Source organism: Diadema setosum, chromosome 8, assembly GCF_964275005.1.
Source record: "Diadema setosum chromosome 8, eeDiaSeto1, whole genome shotgun sequence".
NCBI lineage: Eukaryota > Metazoa > Echinodermata > Echinoidea > Diadematoida > Diadematidae > Diadema > Diadema setosum.
In genome coordinates this window covers 11,809,393-11,829,841 of record NC_092692.1, presented here as the reverse complement: position 1 = coordinate 11,829,841, position 20,449 = coordinate 11,809,393, and the positions used below count along the sequence as shown (strand labels likewise).

The 20,449-nt window shown below is 38.0% G+C and overlaps 1 protein-coding gene across 1 annotated transcript in view; it reads right to left on the bottom strand.

Moving 5' to 3' along the window:
* Window positions 1-20,449, bottom strand: part of LOC140231821 (ubiquitin carboxyl-terminal hydrolase 31-like) — an 84,906-nt gene that overhangs the window by 23,044 nt on the left and 41,413 nt on the right. Inside the window, exon 3 of the mRNA XM_072311973.1 lies at window positions 2,193-2,428. Coding sequence (XP_072168074.1) covers window positions 2,193-2,428 — 236 coding nt within the window. The remainder of the gene's footprint in view (window positions 1-2,192; window positions 2,429-20,449) is intronic.

The window sequence follows — 20,449 nt, the reverse complement described above, 5'->3', positions numbered from 1 at the left end:
TCGCCCATTCTCACCAAACAAATACTTCTCAGTATTTGAAATGCAGTTTGCATGAATTATATGTTGCCATGCTGGGCAGGTCTCGAGTATTAAAGTGTTAAGGTGGTGAGAAACAATGCTTCCTTTACCAATCCAGCTTGAAATTACCATGTGGGTAGATAGGCTAGGTTTGTAAGGAACAACACATGAGGAAGTGTCAAGGAAAACAAATTTAAGGACATTAATTGGCATTGCATCATTCTAACAATTCACATTTTATTATTGATGGCTACAATGTGACTTGGAATGGAATTTAGACCAAAGCACTTCACAGCACCCTGAAAGGTATCATAGCATTAAACATAAAAACAAAAACCAGACAACATATACTCCAGGTACAACCAATATCTCATGCTGGCCACAGAGATGGGTAACAAATTTCATCTTTTACCGTTTGATCTATTATCTTATTTGTTTTGAAAAACACCTTTCAAAAAGGCAGAGACATTTCTGTCCTAAGTTGTTAATGGCACGATCAATCATGTAACACTTTGTATACCATTATTGCATCTTTCAATTTCCTGACTGTGGCCATGTATGAATTATTTACTCAACACTGCTCCTCTTATGCTGGGTCCATGAACAAGACAATAATGGGAAATAGCACAGCTACGACTTTGTGCAATCCCATGCAGAGTGCAGGGCAGATTGGCCATGGATGTCGCACTTGCTCATGACATGCACAAAACCTCGGCAAAAAAATCACAAGCACTTTATGATCATCTCAATCCAAGTGTTTTGCGATCAGATCAATGTCGCATCCAGGGATTTCTCTGCCCGACACAAAGAGCACACGAGCATAAAGTTAATTAGCTCATCTCAACGGGATCACAAATATGTGTGATCACATCATTACATCTTCTACTGGGGCTACAGGTACACTCCGTTCCAGGTATTCCTAACCGCAGTGACGTCAAAGCGAAAAAAAACTTTATCACTTGATCACGCAAGTGCCACCATGCCGATGGGGGACAAGATGGGATAATGTTTCTCGTCATCCGGTGCATTATCGCATAAGACTCAAATAATGTGCGCTATCAAACAATCGCAAATACCTCCGCATTCTCTGAGCACTCTGGGGGGAAAAAAAAAATCATAATGCCTCCAGCACCCTTCTGGGTAGATGCATACAAAGGAGACAATTCTGCTATTTGAAAAGGGCTGTGACTGAATGGATATATCCTCTGTCTTTGACATAGAATCACACTAACATTCTACAAATTATATGTGCTCAAATAACATATGATATTGCAGCAACAGACAATTTGAATCTTCTAATTTGTCACTTGTACACCTAACCGTACATATTAATGAATTAGACTCTTCTCAGGCCATGCTAAATGTAAAAGAAATTACAGTTGTATTTATATAGAGCTGCCTTAAAACTACTTTTACATTTTGGTACATCATACCTAAATGCTGTGATATAATAACAGTGGTTTACTAGGTAGTGCAGTAAATTGTTAAGATTATTCCAGAAAACACACAAAATGTACATTGCACTTGTGATCACAAATTTTGGGGTAAAAGGACTTGACATATTTTATAAAGCAAAATACATGTAACTTCCTTTTCTATGCAGTCTTGTGGTCAACGGCAATGCAAAAATTTCAGTGGATTGTGTCGAACAAAATGATGCAAGGTCAAGGCATATCATATCCTGTGACATATAATTTCGTCCTCTGAGTTAGGCATTGTGAAATCAAAACCTCTTCATTTTCAGTAATCTCTCTCTTTTTGTGGTCACAAAGACTACTCTTAATTAATATGGCCATCACAATGAAACACTTAATAAGCATCTATAGCATAAATAATATTTATCACCATAGATGTGACTGTGCACCACAAAACCAACAAAAAGTAGCACAACCCAATTTCATGGGTGAGGACTCTAATACAGTTGTAGTTGAAATGGGTCAATGCAGCACATCTTTCTTTTTTTTTTATATCTCTGAAAGATCAAATCTTTTTCTATGTAATTCTAAAATTCAGCATTAAAACTGTAAAAGGAAACTGTGTTTTACAGCTTTTCTAGAAAATAAAGAGGATTTGACTGTTTTCAAGCTTGATTTTGGCACTGTTCTGATCTTTTCCTCCCCATGTCCACCCTTACCAGCACTGGCAAACCAAAGCTGTGACCTTTGACCTCTCACCTCTTGCCTGACCTCCCCGTGCCCTGCTGGTTGATGACCACCATGGTGATGACCTCGATGGGGCGGCTGCAGTGGACGTGGAGGTAGGGCTTGACCTGGCTGTTCTGCAGCATGCTGTGGGGGTTGTGGGGCGTCTCCACGGCGTAGACGCTGTCCCCGTCGTGGATGTCCGCCAGGGGCTGGGCGTCGCTGAAAGACCGGTAAAAGCCGTCGATGTACACCTCTGTCAAGACGATCTGGTAGGCAAAGGGAAGAATGACATACAATATTGTAGGTCTATCATCATCAATCAGATTTGAATAATCTACGCAACAATCATCGATTGCATTGAAGCATTGAAAGTACTAAAATCATTACAAATACGAGAAATCACTATGCTTCTATAATACCCTTTCATAAAAAAAAAAAACAAAAAACAGAGACTCCAACCCCAAGCACCTTGTGATCTGGAGATTCTCGCGCCTGAAACCCCTAGCAAACGGGAGACTCCAAGCACGAAGTTCCTTGCAGCTGTGGTCTAGGGCCCGCTTAAGGGCCCTGGAAGCTTTAGGGTTCTAGATGCTCTCTCGTGCTATCTTAAGGCTTATTTTTCAACTTACGATGGCAATAAAGTAAGAAATCCTTTCCAACGGAAGACACAGAGCCAGGGCGGGAGAAATTAAATCTCAAGCGGGAGAACGGGAGATTTTGCAAAAATGGGCTTTAATCGGCGGGAGATCTCCCGTTGAAAGCGGGAGAGTTGAAGTCTCTGAAGAAAGGGTGACATTCCCTTATGCTGTACGTAGGTCATTGTGATTAACTGTAACTTCATGAAGCTCATGAACTTAAACCACATTTGACAGCATCTAAACAACCAATGTGTAGCCATGTGCAAACTTTGTTAGTGGAGTGAAAAAACAACAACAAACAAACAAACCACAAAACAAAACATTCTAGTCTATCAACACATAGTGTCAACTACAAACTGTATCTGTAATTTATTACTAGACGTCAAAATGTTTCACTGAAAGCCTGTTGCATCTTAAAGTGATCCAGTCCTTTCAAATAAGAAACCTGGTTCAAAAATGTCTTTACAGGTTGAATCTTCCTGCCTTAATGCCACATTGATCATGGATGAACCAAAATAAAAAGCAACAACAACAACAACCATGACATGGCGTTTGATGCTTCTTCATTCACTCATTCTTTGAATAGTGAGATTTGTGTCAATGTAACACTTAATGTGCCCAGACATTTAGCTTAACTGTCCATGCTTTTCCATCAACATTTAGGAATCCATCTAAACCTGACCTAGTTTGCAGCATGAGCAAGCCGTCTCAGGTGTAGCAATTCATGCCTTGGTCAAACAGCAAGGCCACGTTGACACAATACGGATTAGGAGGATTACGCACTCTCAATCCACTGACAAGTAATGTTGAGATGTCTGTGCCAATCGGCCGAGAAAGCACTCCAGCCTGCGTGTCAATCGCCTAACAAAGCGCAGCAAGGGATAATCAAATGCCACTCAAATGCCAATGTCAATCCAGACGCATTCAGAATTTTTCACTTTTCTTCTAGCGACTTGAAGAGGCATGACCTAAAACTCTCAAATACTGGTTTGTATTATCAGATTAAAATCTTATTTGTATACCTACATTGTACATACAAACATATACATATTTGTGTAGATACATATGCAATACATACATTCATTCATTCATTCACACATACATACATACATATACATTCATAAATACATACATACACACATACATACATACATACATACATATACATACACATAATATGCAAACTAAAACTTTGTACTAGTAAGTTCTCATCTACTGCTGATATCCCTTCTTCTCAGATCATGTCTTCTGCTCAGAACAGATGGCACATCACTCAAAATACAGAGGAAATATCTTTTGGAATACAGTCAACTCCGGATACCTCGAATTCGTCGGGACTGAAGAAAATGGTTCGAGGTACGTGAAATTCGAGGTACGCGAAATTCGAGGTACGCGTACGTACATCGAATTTTCTTCGACTTATCCGACGTTTATCGATTTTCAACATGGTATCTGTTATAGTGCCTACCGATTGTTTGCATGCTTATCAATTGGAATTGAATCGATATGTTATATGAATGAATTGAATGAAAATCGGAATTGAAATCAGAATATCAGAAATAAAGATTTTGGTGGCCCTATCGCGCCACCAAAAAAGTCGGATGTTTGCCTCTACTTTTGAAAATGAATAGCGGTAACAATCGGCTCCGTAAGATATTAAAATAAATGTCGGATGTTTGCTCATACTTTTGGAAATGAAAAACGACAAGACTCAGCACCGTATGGTGCTAAAACTAATGTCAGATATTTGATTTTGCGTTCGGAAATGATTAAGGACAACATTCGGGTCCGGAAGACGCTGAAATAAATGTCGAATATTTGCTTTGACGTTCGGAAATGAAAAACAATATTCAACTCCGTACGATGGTTAGATAAGTGTCGGATGTTCCCTTATACTTTCGAAAGGAAATAGCAATAACATCCGGCTCCGGAAGATGCTGAAATAAATGTCAGATGATCGCTTTTATGTTCGGAAGTTCCAATAACATTCTGCTCCATACGATGCTAAAATAACTGTCTGATGTTTGCTTTTAAATTTCGAAATGAATAACAGTAACATTCAGCTGCGTTCAATGGTAAAATTAATGTTTGATGTTTGCTTTAACGTTCGGAAATGAGTAACAATAACATTCAACTCCTTACGATGATAAAATAAATGCTGGATGTTTGCTTTTACGATCGAAAGTAAATGGCAATAACATTCAGCTCCGGAAGATGCTAAAATACATCTCGAATGATTGCTTTTACGTTTGGCATGTTTGAAAGTGAATAGCAGTAACATTCTGCCCCATATGATGCTAAAAAAAGTATTGGATATTTGCTATTACATTTCGAAATGAATAACAGTAATATTCAGCTACGTTTGATGGTAAAATAAACGTCTGATGTAAGCTTCGACGTTCAACAATGAAAAACAGTAACATTCGGCTCCGTACGATGATAAAATAATATTGTCAGATGATTCATTTCACTTTCGGAAGTGGACAGCAGTAAAATTCGGCTCCGTACGATGATAAAACAAATGTCGTATGTTTGAAATGAATCACGGTAATATTCTGCTTCGTACGATGCAAAAAAAAAAAAATGACAGATTGTTGCTTTTACATTTGGAAATGATTAACGGTATTAATCCGCTCAGTTAGATGCTGAAACAAATAGCGGATGTTTGCTTTCACTTTTGGAAATGGATAAGGATAGCATTCAGCTCCGTAAGATGCTAAAATGAATGTCTGTTGTTTGCTTTTACATTTAAAAATGATTAACGGTAATATTCGGCTCCGTAAGGTGCTAACAGACTAATAAATGTTGGATGATTGCTTTTACAATAAGAAATGAATAACGGTAACTTTCGGTTCTTTACAATGCTAAAACAAATGTCGGATGCTAACAGATGTCGGCAAATGCTCCCACTTTTTCATTTCAAACGTAAGTTTTGACCTCCTAAATTTTTAGGCATCAACTTTTATAATAATCTATACGCCTATTTGCTAAATCTTAAAACACAAAATAAGATGATTGGATTTTCTAATTTTAATTTCGAGTAAATTCGACCACCAAAAAATAAAGATTAGTGATACTGGTGGCCCGATAAAAGTTAGTGTGAAGCCCTGTCTATTCTATTCTTTATCATGCTCGGCCTATACTTCCACATCATGTTCCACAATATTTTCATAATCGCATTGCTGAAAAAAAAAAAAAAAAAATCAGTGCTTGCGTTCTCGGGGAAGAATAAATGAAACATTACTTCGTGAAAGGCAAAAAAAAAAAAAAAAGTTTAAAAAAGGCACTACGCAGGAGATTGATGTTTGGACAGTGGACCGTGATTAATGCCAAAGATATAACTGTCAACACCCAACACCTACGCAGGTGCGCCACGACGGTTTAGAAATCTACGCGCGCGGTATGACTATCATGATCAAGAATTAAAACACAGTGGTTAAAGAAAAGAAGATGATGGGCAGAGCGTAGTGCTATCGTAAGCACTCCATTGGCAAGGGTGCTATGTGCATACTGTGTACGTGTGTAGGTAGGTGTTGGGGATTTATCTTGTCAGCTGTGTACCGGGTATTTCTTTGGGCGCGTGATTGTTCTGGTCGGGAATATTTACAGTCGAGTGTGAAAAGATTTGTGACATGTCTTCTTCGCTGTCCACGCGCGCTTAATCGGAGATGCTGAGTGATGTTGCAATTCGATTCGAGCTACATGCTGGGAAAAACAATAAGTTAATTAAGATCGGGACAGTAGATTTCACTTCGAGGTAACCGAACTTCGAGTTATTTCTTCGAGCTACGCGAATTTTAATACACGGAAACTCCATAGGAACAATCGGGACTTTCATTTTGCCCCCGAGGTAAGTGATATTCGGCTTATCCGACGTCGAGGTATCCGAAGTTGACTGTACATACATGTACGTATGGAGTACAAGTACAGAATGACTCATAAAGTGTACATACTGTAGTGTGTGTACAGTTTAGTCACAATGAAAATTAAATGCATATTGAGGCTTTCATTTTTTTCTGTGATACTGCATTTGATTCTGTGTGGATGAAGTGAACAAGTAACAAGGGTCAAAACAGGAAAGATAGAGATTCTGGACGATTCTTTCCACAAAGTGACCATCAATGGCAGATATCACCTGGATGTTTCTGTAAAGATAAATACAAATTTTTCAATCTGTATTGTTATACATACACATATTTGTACACAGTGTATAATATGCATGTGATCATGCATTTGATTGCAAAGAGAGTGGGTTATTCAAGTGTGAGACACATTATATTTCAAAAGTATCATATTTAATCACACAAATTAATGAAATGGAAATTCAAGACACATGCACACATGGTGAAATGTGCTCGCCATTGTCATTACCCAGTAATCGCCAGAGGCAAAGTAAAAAGTTAATTTCTTATCAAAATGCCTGCTCCCGCCACGATGAACAAGTGATTCCCGGTGAATGATTGCTAATAAGCGTGCAATGATTATTAATGCAACAGCAATTCAGCGACAGAATTACATTTTGATCGCAGATGCGGTGGGTAGAGGGTTGGTTGGGGGCAAATAACTGGTGGAATTATATATGAACTAGAAATGTCGCTTTGGCGACTGGTATGCCTCCGCCATAATGCATGATTTTCCCAATAGGTCTAGATAGTACATGTGGACAATGTGTGATTACATTTTCACAAAATTGGCAAAATATTGAAATGACAAGTTTGTCACAAATGTGTTGAATGTTCACCTTCCTTGACCTAGGTTTAATTGGATGAATAGGAGAGCATGTATCTAGGGATTTAAGGACTTTAACTTGACTTTGACCCATTCATACATTTAGGCATTGAGTAATTTTCAAGGTACAGGTGTGGAGAAAAAGTGCAATTTCTGAATTGAATAGTAAATTGTTACCATTTTCATCTGGCCCTTGACCCTAAAATTCATAAGATAATCACTTTCAGGTAGAACATGCATAATATGTACTAAGTTTCAAGATAACTTGAGCCACTTCGAGATATGGAGGAAAAAGTTAGTTCAGCACTTTCACTTGATCTTTGACCTTTTGACCTTTGAGGCAAAAAAAGAAGAAAAAAAAAAACTTTCCAAAGAATTTCTATTAGGTTACACATGCATACACCAAGTGTAAAAAAATAATAACCCTGCTGGCATTGCATAAATATGAGGGAAATAGTAAAATTTTGAAGTGTTGCACTTGACCTTTGACCCCTGACCTTTGACCCCATGAACCCTACATTCTCTAGATAATCACTTCCAGTCAGTACATGTATATACTATGTTCCATGAAGATACCTTGAACAATTTTCCAAGGCACGGAGAAAAAAAAGAAGTTTTGATATTTTTACTTGACCTTTTGACCTTTGACCTTTGACCTCATGACCCAAACTTTCACCAGAGAATCTTGATTGGGTAATACATGTATACACTAAGTTTCAAGAAAATATCTTCAGGCATTCAATAGATATGGCGAAAATAGTGAAATTTCATGTATTTGACCCTGACCTTTTGACCTTTGACCTTTGACCTCATGACCCAAACTTTCACCAGAGAATCTTGATTGGGTAATACATGTATACACTAAGTTTCAAGAAAATATCTTCAGGCATTCAATAGATATGGTGGAAATAGTGAAATTTTATGTATTTGACCTTGACCTTTTGACCTTTGACCTTGAGCATGTGCACCCAAAAGTTGATAGGCACAACTTCACCCCCTAATACACATACATGCCAAGTTTCATTAGGATACCTCAACAGGTTTTGATAGTTACCTTGTCCACAAAATTCATTACGGACGGACGGAAGGACGGACGGACGGACGGACGGACGGACGGACAACCCGAAAACATAATGCCTCCGGCACCACTTCGTGGCGGAGGCATAAAAAAGGGCTTTGTCAAGGATCAAACCGGATTTATCATGAGACACTTGGGCGATGCCACCACCTGCCCTGGAGACGGAATCATGTTTCATCAAATACTGTGACTGTCACAAGCAAACTTAAAAACCCATCCCCTCTATCTACCCCTAATCCATTTGTACTTTATATAATCATTTATATTAGAAACAGGAAAAATGGAGGGGGGGGGGTGAGAGAGGGAGAAAATAACACAAGGGAAGAAAAGTACAATTAGAGGGACATAGAGATTTAGTAGAAAATGAACAACAGACATCTCCTACACATTATATCTTCAATAGAGATTTACTGAAGAGTAACAATATCCAGTAAATGAGGTTAATTTCAAGTACATTGTTATATCATACATACATGTATTAAAATCTGAGCTTTTATGCTGATGCTCCCATTTAAGCCTCAGCCTGGCACTCAAGCTACCTCCCCGTCCCTGTCTTACCTACTTATAGATTTTACTGAAGAGTGATGATATCCAGTGATGTAAATGAGGTCAATTTCAAGTACATTGTTGCATCATACATGCATGTATATTAAAATCCAAGCTTCTATACTGATGCTCCCCTTTAAGCCTTTAGCCTGACACACAAGCCACCTCTCTGTCTTAGCTCCATATAGACTTACTGAAGAGTGATAATATCCAGTGATGTAAATGAGTTCAATTTCAAGTACATTGTTATACCATACATGCTGTATTAAAATCTGAGCTTCTATGCTGATGCTCCCCTTTAAGCCTGACACACAAGCTACATGAACCTCTCTGACTCTGCCTATCACATCTCCTGTGTGACTGATGCTATCTTGTCTTCTTCTACGGGGCCATCTCATGGCAATGTCATATTACAGCCTCATGTATTTCCACTCCAGTCTCCTGATTCTCATTCTTCCCTCCTCCTCCTCTTCATCTTCCTCCTCCTCTTCCTTTCTTACTTTCCTTCTCTCTCATTGGCATTCTTGACATCTACAAGCAAAGAATTACTTCATTTTTTTCTTCATTATGAAAGTCCTTCTTAATTTCCAATATTATTTCTCTACAGAGAGAGGTAAATTCTGTATTTATACCTTTCCCTCTTTTTCTCTGGAGTAGCTCTGTGTAGCAAGACTCGTATCATCATTCCAATTTTTTTCAGTCTCATTTTCAATCATTTTGGAGCTATTTTCTCTCATCTCTACCCGTCTCTCAATCTCTCCAGCTCTGTGCATTATACAAATTTTTATCTGTCTCATAATGAGTGTTATCTTGTATCCTACATTTTGTAATGAACTTTCTGTTCTTACACCAATTTACACTGTTCTCTTATTCAAATTTAAGTACTAAGCTCCCTTTGTCAGATTCTAGAATATATTGTATGTCTCTCCTTTTTTTTACAAAAATCCTCCTGTTCACTTATCTTATATATGATGCCAACTAAAATGGTATGCATTCATCTCTATTTCCTTTAATTCACACAAGTATTCATTTGAAGATTTCTTAACCTATCAATCTTTTAACCTCAGTATTTGTTTGTTTGTTTGTTTGCTTGTTAATTTCCATCTGCGAAGATGGCTGGATAGCCCATATTCAGCTACGTTAAGCTGGTCTTCCATGGGATCCAGTTGGATGTGAGGTGGGACCACTTCACCGGGTTAGACACCCTGCTCTTTGCGATGAATGAATGAAGCGGGATCTTTTACGTGCATGAGTTATTACTCTCTCATACACAGGACCTCCATTTTATGTCCTATCCGAGGGACAGAGTGTTTTTCCTCTTGCTAGAGGGGACGGTATGTTTACACACAACATTGCTCAGTCCAGACTCGGGTTCGAACCCGGGCCGCGTGATCGTGAGGCAGACGCGCTACCGACTGAGCCAACTCACCGCCCTTAAATGTAAAAGTAATCACCGCCCTTAAAAGTATGTATTCTTCACTCTTTTCTCTATCTATATCTATCTATCTGTCTATCTATCTATCTATCTATCTATCTATCTATCTATCTATCTACCTACCTATCTATCTATCTATCTATCTATCCATCCATCCATCCATCCATCCATCCATCCATCCATCCATCCATCCATCCATCCATCCATCCATCCATCCATCCATCCATCTATCTATCTATCTATCTATCCATTTATATCTATCTGTCCACTATGTAACTACATACCTGCCTCTCCATTTCCTCTCATGTTTCGAGCACCACTTGCCTGTGGTAATCACTCTCGGCAAATGGCATTGAAAAGGGAGAAGTCTTCAAGGTCATAATCCCCCTCGTGGGGAAAATACTCTTCTTCGGGTTCACAGGCATTGAGCACAATTACTAGACACCGTCATCCACCCTGGGAATTTATCAACCCTGGCTGCCTCAGTGCGAGAACGAGGAGTGTCAGACTTTGAGTACATCACATAAACTTTCACTCTATGCACAGTAATCATTGCCGATGCTGCAACACTGCCTAAAAAGGATTTCAGAATTTCAAATTATTTGCAATACTAGTATCAAAATGACAACAACATTTTAGGAATTTGAAGTAGGTGAAATTGAGCACGAAGCAAATATTCACGGGTGAATTACTGTGAATAAATGAACAGAATTGAAAGTGAAATCTGCTTGAGCAGCGATCCATGTAGGAAGACCACTTGTCTGTTGTGACCCCTCAATTAGATACCAATCAAACCCATTAAAGATAAAACACAGTTTCCATAGAAACTATTACTTTTTGCTATAAAGTGGAAACAAATTGATAAGATATGAGAAATGACACTGTGATAACATGACTACAGATGGGTAATGCCGAAAAATGCAATTAACCAAAGAGGTACACCAGAAGTAATACAATCTCAGAGCATAACCAATCATGGTTGCTACAAGACATTTTTAAAATGATTTTATATTTGATTACATTAATAACAATATATTGGGCCATGGTGGTATCTGTCACACGAGAGTGAATAATGCAGCTTGATAGCTGCGTGCAAGTCAATACTACTGCTAGGGCATAATTTAATTATCACATACTGGTAGCGTTTGACATACACACAACTAAACTGGGAGGGCGTTTCATGAAAAAAAATCGGGTACACCGACTTTTACCATATTACACTCTTGATCTAAAAAAAAGCTTGATAGCTGCGTGCAAGTCAATACTACTGCTAGGGCATAATTTAATTATCACATACTAGTAGCGTCTGACATACACACAACTAAACTGGGAGGGCGCTTCACGAAAAAAAAAAATTGGGTACACCGACTTTTACTATTATTACACTCTTGATCTAAAAATACTCCACAGCAACTCATCATTCCTGCCAAATTCTATCAGCCAGACAAATTTCTTGGTAGAGTCTTCCAATATATTGCAAGCAAATTTCAAATGGTGGAAGATGAATTTTGAGCCCTTCTGAGAACTATGTATTAGCCTTAATGTGGTGGAATCAAATCTTTTGTATGCAGAATACTTACCCATAATTACCATACCATCTGTCTCTCCTGGGTGATATCTACAGGCTAATGTAACTGAGAGATTCTACTTCCCCCCTCTACTTTTCTCTGATACGGCAAAGATATCAAGACATAAAAAGCATCTGATCAAATATGAACCCAAACCCAAATGTCGCAATAGGTCTTTGGTCGTAATTAATATGATGTCTTGCAGATCAGTGCAAGGAATTAACGATGAGTGCCTGATATCATTCGCCCTGTAATGTGAATACCCATCGTTATTCATTCACCTTCGATAATCCTGCTGATATATAGCTGAAAGATCATCTGTAATCATGCGATAGCGATGGTCATTAACTGATATTTACCTAATTCACACAGCATGGCGCAGTCTTCCTTTACACTTTCAAAATGCCCTGAAGATTTCCAAGATGCAATTACTGCTTGTCAAGCCTGCTATACCGGTAAATTTGCATTTATGCCTCGAAATCCTCCCTTGAAACCACAATTAACCCTTGCATCCCTCAGTTCACAGAAATTCACTAATAATAGCAATTGACATAAAAAAGGATGCACTCGAATCCTGCTGAATTTCGACTAACATGCAAATCAAATGCAATATTTAGGTTAAAGAGCATGCTGTGGAATACCAAACAAAAAAAAATAGATAAGACAGCTCCTCTCATTATGAATTAAAATGGAAAATGAAACTTTTGGGAGTTTCTCTCAAAATGCAACCTCATCAAAAAATAAAGATAAAAATCTTTTTTTCAAAAAGCCATGTCTACATCAAGATTGAAAAGAAGGCCCCGACACTATTGCAGCAAGAAAACTGAATGATTTTAAACTTTTAACATTTTCTGCATGTCTGATTTATACTGTATGAACCTTCTGTACAAAATTTTTTTTAAAAATACACAAATTTCTTTCTTTTTTTCAATCTCTAAGAGGAATACCCAAAGTCTATAGCACATCGTCTCTTTAAACAGTTTTCAAATTGACATTGTGGATTTTAACAGATGTGACTGTTTACCTTGGCTACTGGTGGACTTTTTGGCGGGTTCATAAGGGGTTGACTCTAAATTTAGTTCATGAATCACTTCCCTGAATATTACTGCCAAATATTTATCATTGTAATCAATCCTAATGTCATGGACATTTGGTGTCTGAGTAAACAGTGATAAAACCCTGGAGGAAAAACGAAAACAAAATGTGCCAACATTTTCATTTTCTGTAAATCATTTGAAAACATAATTTTTGTTTTCATTCAAAATATAATTGATTGACCTTTAAAGAAGAAATGGATGAACTCTTTAGCTCTTTCATAAGTAAAACCACAGTCATAAGAATTCCATAGCAAGTACAAAATGTTTCTTCAAGGAAGACCAATCAATTATATCTCACTGTGACTACTCAGTTTTGATCAAAATTTTATTCAGAGATATATCAGCATGAGACATGATAAATTCAGTAATTGACAGCTATACTAATACCTTAAAATCAGAACTTTGATGATTAAAATCACAATTTTGATAACTGTTTATTAATTGATAATATCACTATTATTACTGCATATTGATTTAAAGATATGAGTTTAAAGTTATTTCATTGGAAACTGTTTTGAATACTTGGAGAACCAATCAATTACCAGTTTTGCAGATAAGCCTTTAATTGTCAATGCAAGCCCCTTATGTTATGGTAATAATGTCATTCAAGCTTTGCATGACAAGCCTCATTAAACTTCTACATCTCCAATAGTAAGGTTCATCTATATAACAGGCAACTTCGGTGCTCATCCATTCTTATAACTGATTGACAAATTGACCTTCAACAACGTAAATAAGCAACGATTATTCAGTGTTTTATATGTCATAGTAGCCATGATAAAAATCATGGACATACATATTCAGGTTGGATTCAAACCAATGATCTCCTGATTACTAGACAGGTACTGTATCCACTGGACTACGAAACTTCTACCCACCAACCAGTGCTGGTTCTGATTCTTGTAGCAGTTGGTACTGTATATCTATTGAAATCAATGAATTTTTTGCATTCATACTTTCTTATTGCAACTAATTGACAAATTGCCTTTGAATGTTGTAAAATATCCATTCAATGTGACAAGAATGAAATAACACATATATATTATATTCAAAAATATTAAAATTCTTTCTATCTCTCTCTCTCTCTCTCTCTCTCTTGTACTCTCTTCATTTTCTTATCTGTTCATTTTCTTAGTTCATTTTCTTATCTGCCCCTGTACTTCTACTAATTAAAAACTAAAAGTGCAATTCCGACAGGGTTGAGTTCAGGGTAAATATTGACTGAAGAGTTTTGGCTCAGTCACATCGTGTGAGTGGGGTGTTGTTCTCTATTCCAAAAGGCTCCTGATGGTACTATCATACCATACAAATTACTAGTCTTTTTTAACAGACTCTCACTTGCCTTTAAACAACTGTATCAGAAAATAGTTTTGCACCTTTTTTGTGTGTATTAAAGTGGGCAACGATTCTATAGTTGGAGGATGTAACATATGAAACAACACGCAAGGGTATTACCACCTCTCCTTACATTTGGTGTGGTGCAAAGAGCATTTCATGCACACCAGTACAGACAATTGTTCAGCACTGTCATAAATGTATCACTTTTTGGTTTTGATTCAGGTTTGTCTAAACAATCCAGACACAAGTATCAACATTCCAAATGAGTCCTACACCAGTCGTTTGGGAAATAGCTCTGTAACATGAAACTTTTTTTTTTCATAATAAGTTGTAAGAGGGTATAAAGGCTATCAAACTGAGCAATTTCTTTTTTTTTTAATGTCATAACTGTTAAGTGCATATTCAAAGTTGCTGTGGAATATCACACATATCATTTAGAATGCATCTACTTAGATGGTATTCTAATGGCATTACATGGTAATCACTCAACCCTACAGCAAAACAAGAGCAACAAAAAAATAATGACAACCAATGTCCTCAAATAATAAAATCAAACTATCTGGACCCCTCTTTTCAAGTAAACAAATGAAGTTCACATTTCTTTTCATAGGTGGATTTCAATTCTTCGATAGAAACATCTACGCAGTTTGCATTAGGAGACTATCAAGCCATTCATCGATCAAGTAGGTACTTATCGTATGTATTTTTTGACCTTGGAGATAATTTGACTGCAGTGTTGAATGCACCACGAAGTGGGATCTGAAGTAGTGTTAGAACTTGCCTTATGTGACACTGTACCAGCCATGTCTCCGAACATGTCAAAACTTCACACTGACAAGTAAACCTTTAGTTTACCTTTGGCAATTATGAGCACTGAAAGGCATGGTGTAGAGCAACAGATACTGTATATATGACATATATTTAATGGCCCAAATTCACGAAGGTGGTACAAATGAAACCATGGTTTGAACCATGGACAAAAACCATGGAGCGCCAAGTTTCGCATGGAATATTTCGTTACAAAATCAGTCATTTCGTCGATGAAATGATTATTTTGTAACGAAATAATACAATTTTGTAACTAAATGAACATTTCGTCCACGAAATGATAATTTCGTTAACGAAACGGTCATTTTGTCAACGACATGACCCATTTCGTAATGATATATTCCATGCGACACTTGGCGTTCCATGGTTTTTGTCCATGGTTTAAACCATGGTTTCCTTTGTACCACCTTCGTGAATTCGGGCCAATGAGTCTAATTTTTCGCGAAACGGGACTTCACAACAATTTTGCAAGTGGTTAAATTTGCGATTGAGGAGTACAGCACTGAATGAAGTAATGTATGTGTGCACATCACATTCATGTTAAGGATCAGAGTTAAAAATTTCCGCATGCTTTTAAATTCGCAAAGAGCACCTGACAAATTCACAAAAATAAAACCCTCGGGAAACATTCGGTGTGTACAGTAGATAGCTTGATAGATAGAGTATACCTTTTACATCTTCTATAGACAGCTAGATAGATTGATATACCTGTACATACATATATATCAGAATGGATTTAGTAAACACTGGTTCACTTACTAACTGCAAATGCAAGCAACAATCCATGTACATTTATCTCAACATTTTCTCAAAAATAAACAAACATTGGTGCTTTACTAGGCTACACCAAGACTGAATGTGTGACCTTTGCAGAAGATACATTGATGCATGACCCAAGAATACACTGCATTAGTACAGTAATAAGCTCCCAAATTGGTTCACATGGATGAGCAGGAAAGTACATGCTCACCGGGAAGACTGCAAAAGATTAGAGTCAAAGGCATGATTCCAGTTGATTATGGGATAAATTACAGTGAAGACTAACCAGGAAGGTGGATGTTTCATTGAAATGATACATAACCGAAGAAAGTCATAGGAATCTGAACATTTTAAATTAATAAATATGTAATTCATACACAAAAATGCACACACAAAGACTAACAGCAAAATGCACAAGATCATAAACATCCAAACATACAGCTGCATACACATAAATAATGTCCAATTTGAGTGTCATCATCGGAGACTAAATCTGCCTACCCTGGTGAAAGTGCCACAACTTCCGTGGGAACCAGTACCATGCATCCATCAGCAGCAAACCTGCTTTACATCATTAAGTTTTCATGACCATTTCTGCGTCGTCACGAACTGCAATTTTCGACACTCATTCCAAATATTCACTGCACAGCGCTCTGAAAAGTGCATGCACATTTGAAGCTTTCTATAACTTATCTTTTTTTATTATTACTATTCTTTTGTGAATGTGTATGTGTGTATGCTCTTTTCTTCCTCCTATCATGGATTAATCGACTTTCGATAAGCGTGTACTACATCAATATTAAGCAAGTGCAGTTTTGTGGGAATCAGGACTTTCCAACAATTTCGCGAGCGTTTAAATTTGTGATCGAGGAGTATAAAGAGTGGAGTGATGTACATGTACATACTTGTGCATGTCACACTGATGTTGGGATCAGAGTTAATATTTTCACGAGTGGTTAAATTTGAGAATATTGACAAACTCATGAATTTTGCAATTTGAATAAAAACCATGTGAGATACATGACACACAACAGTAAATTCACAAGCTGCATGAAATGATCGATGTAAGACAGAAAAACAAAAATCATAGACTTTGTATCATGACTCTACAGGGATAATCACAACCAAGGTTTGATGCATCACCATAACAATACTTCTCCCCCACCTCCCCCCATTATTCTTTCTTTTAGGGAGAGAGGACGGGGGGGGGGGGGGGGGGTGAGAAGACATATGAGGAGAGAGTGTTAAAGCACCTTGCCATCACCATGCTCAACTGCCACAGACTCTGCCTAGCTGTGTCAGAGTCATGTTTATGCATGGCCCGACACTCTTGCACGCTCCCCGGCTCTGCCGAGAATTGATTCGGACACCAGAGAGGGTAGGGAGGAAAAAGAAGAAGCTGTTTGCAGTGACACCGAACCATTCTGCATTTTACACATCATGCAGACAGGAGGGAGAAAAAAAAAAGGAAAGTCAGCCTTAGGAGGATTTTAAAGGGGAGAGTTTGCTACTTTTTTTTTTTAAGTTGTATACCTCAAAATATTGTTAAAAGATGCATTTGCAACTATTTTTTACAACTATATATCTCAAAATATGAAACTTGCAAGCATAAAACAAGCATTTACTATTCAATCTAGAGCCAAAAGAAGTAAATGATAAAAACATCAAATTAAAAAATTGATGAGATACAACTTATCATCTTAACATACAGGATGACAAGTGATTTTAATACTCTTTGAGATGACACAGATAAACTTTTGGGTTAAGACTGTTGGGGAAGTATGCCTACTTTGTTATTTTTCTTCTTTTTTTTCCAAAATTAACGTGATACCAAAGTACTGATCAAATTCGCATTGAATCATCCATCATATCAAAGTTAGCTCTACTAAAGTATGAAACATACATGAATGTTCCACTTTCCTGCACGCAACGCTATTATTTGAACACCAAAAAGCATCCAAAACTTTCAAGACCTTCAATTTAGGCATGCTCTTTACCGTTTTGATATCACAGCATAATGTGTCTTATTGAACACAGCAAATGTATAGACCTAGAGTGAACTCCCCTTTGTTTTGTCCCACCTCGTTCCTACCAAATCTTATTTGATGTATTATCTGCTACTAGAAAAGCATGTGTATCTATTTAACATGCAACAGATTTTGACTGTACATCAAACCAGAAATGTGCGAGTGTGCTTCTCCAAAATCCTCCCTTATTTTCCACAAAGGTTGCTGCATCTCCACCATGTTAACAATTCACACTACAGCATTCTCCAATTACAGGAAACTTGCATGATGGGGGTGCCCCAACAATGTCGGGTGTTTGCAAACACAGATGGAAAAGGGAAACATCCCGAGGCTCTATAAGACTGTCCTCTAAAAAAGAAAGACACAAACAATGGACATGAAAAAAATTGCTTGTGGCACTGATATATGCCAACAACACCCTGCATGGGCAGCTTAGATGAGATATTATGAAGGAAGTTGTGAGGAAAGGGATAAAGACATTAAAGGGAGATGTCATTTAAATTCCTTATGATCCTGCAGAGACAAAACAAAAACAAAAACACACAGAGTAATACACCATGTTTCACTATACAAATGTGACCCGCGACAACGGTTTCAGGCAAAAGTCGCAAGAGCAAATTCCCTCCTAGGCGGGGTACAAAGATTTTGACCATTATTTTTGTCGATTTAGGTTTTTTGCAGAAATGAAATCTTTGATATGTTTTCTACATCTAAACTAAATTTCATTGCATAAGACTAAGTTTTTCCTATCGAAAATGGAATTTTAAGCACCCTATGTTGGATCGCACTTGTCAGTTTCGAGCTTCTTTCGAACGCCGCGCCAATATCCCCAGCGTTGCTACGGCGCAGGGTCTCGCACGCGATTGGCTGGTGCGTCGCACACATCTACATAATTCGGCTTTCGGAGACACCAGTTGCAGCGTTTGGGAAACGCTTTGTCCACGCGTGCATGATTACATGCTCCATTGTTCTTGGTATAGTGGTTTATTTACGCTCGCTCTGTATAGTGCGTGCTCTTCGTTTGGCTTTCTATCCAAACTATTCTACCGCAATGTTCGACAACGGAAGTGAAACAAAAATCATGTAGCATAACATAATTGTGTGAAAAGAAAACTACAGTGTAAATATTCTCAAATTTGTCTACTTGTACATGTAGTATAAATTATGACAGCAGACTGACTCAATGGAAGGTAGATGAGAGGAAAGGAGCGGTCACATGTGACCAATTATATTCAAATACTACACGTCAAGTTCGCACCAAACTTACGAGTCGCGTTTGTTTGTTTGTTTGTTTGTTTGTTTTAATTCAATTAGCACCACAGAGCAAAGCAACATTATTATATATATGCATGCCTTGTAAAAGCAAAACAAACAGGAAGCGTGACCCTTGTCAGCACTAGCAATTTTCTGCCTTCAAAAGGGTCGTCAATGATAAAGACAAATCAACCACAATGAAAACGCGATTTGTAAATGTGTGGATTCGCCACCGCTCCTGTTACATGCACACGGACATGGCGTGTGGATGCCATTGCATAATGCGTGCACCATACACATGTACATGTACACCATACGTGTAATTATCGTATTCGCCATCTTGAAAGACGTACTGGTAAACAAACCCGAGCGAAACGCATTGTTTTTCGGCTCCATACACTGAGCTCCGAGGAAGGTGCCCGGGAAATTTGACTCTCTCAGTGAGCCAATCAGAAGGCGATGTGGTTGCTAGAGGCGGAGCTTAACATCAATTGGCCCCATCGTACGGATGGGTGATTCTCCCCTCGCATCGCCGCTCGGACATTGTCTTTGAGAAAGAGGTGAATCTTCAAAGCCTTTTTTCTCGCAATTTTGTCAGGCTAACAACTTAAAAAGTGTATTTTATTTCTCTTTCTATGCCCACTTATGGTGCCGAAGAATACAAGTGTTCTATATCAATGCAAAGCTTACGAAATGGGCAATGTGATTCAGTGAAAAAATGAATTTTCAAACTTCGCGACTTTTGCCTGAAACCGTTGTCGCCGGTCACAAATGCTGCATTAGTGGTTAGGCTTATCAAACAGTGCCCTATTCAGTCGAACAGTTGAAGCCGCATTCTAACAGACGTTTCCTGTCATGGCCAGCCTCACTGACTCCAGTGATTGGTGGTTTCTTGTCCCCATCATTGTTGAAACCCTTCTTTCAGGGCTGCCGATATTCAACGCATCAAAATCGGGGGGAGTTTCCGCAGATCAAACCAGACAGATTTCAC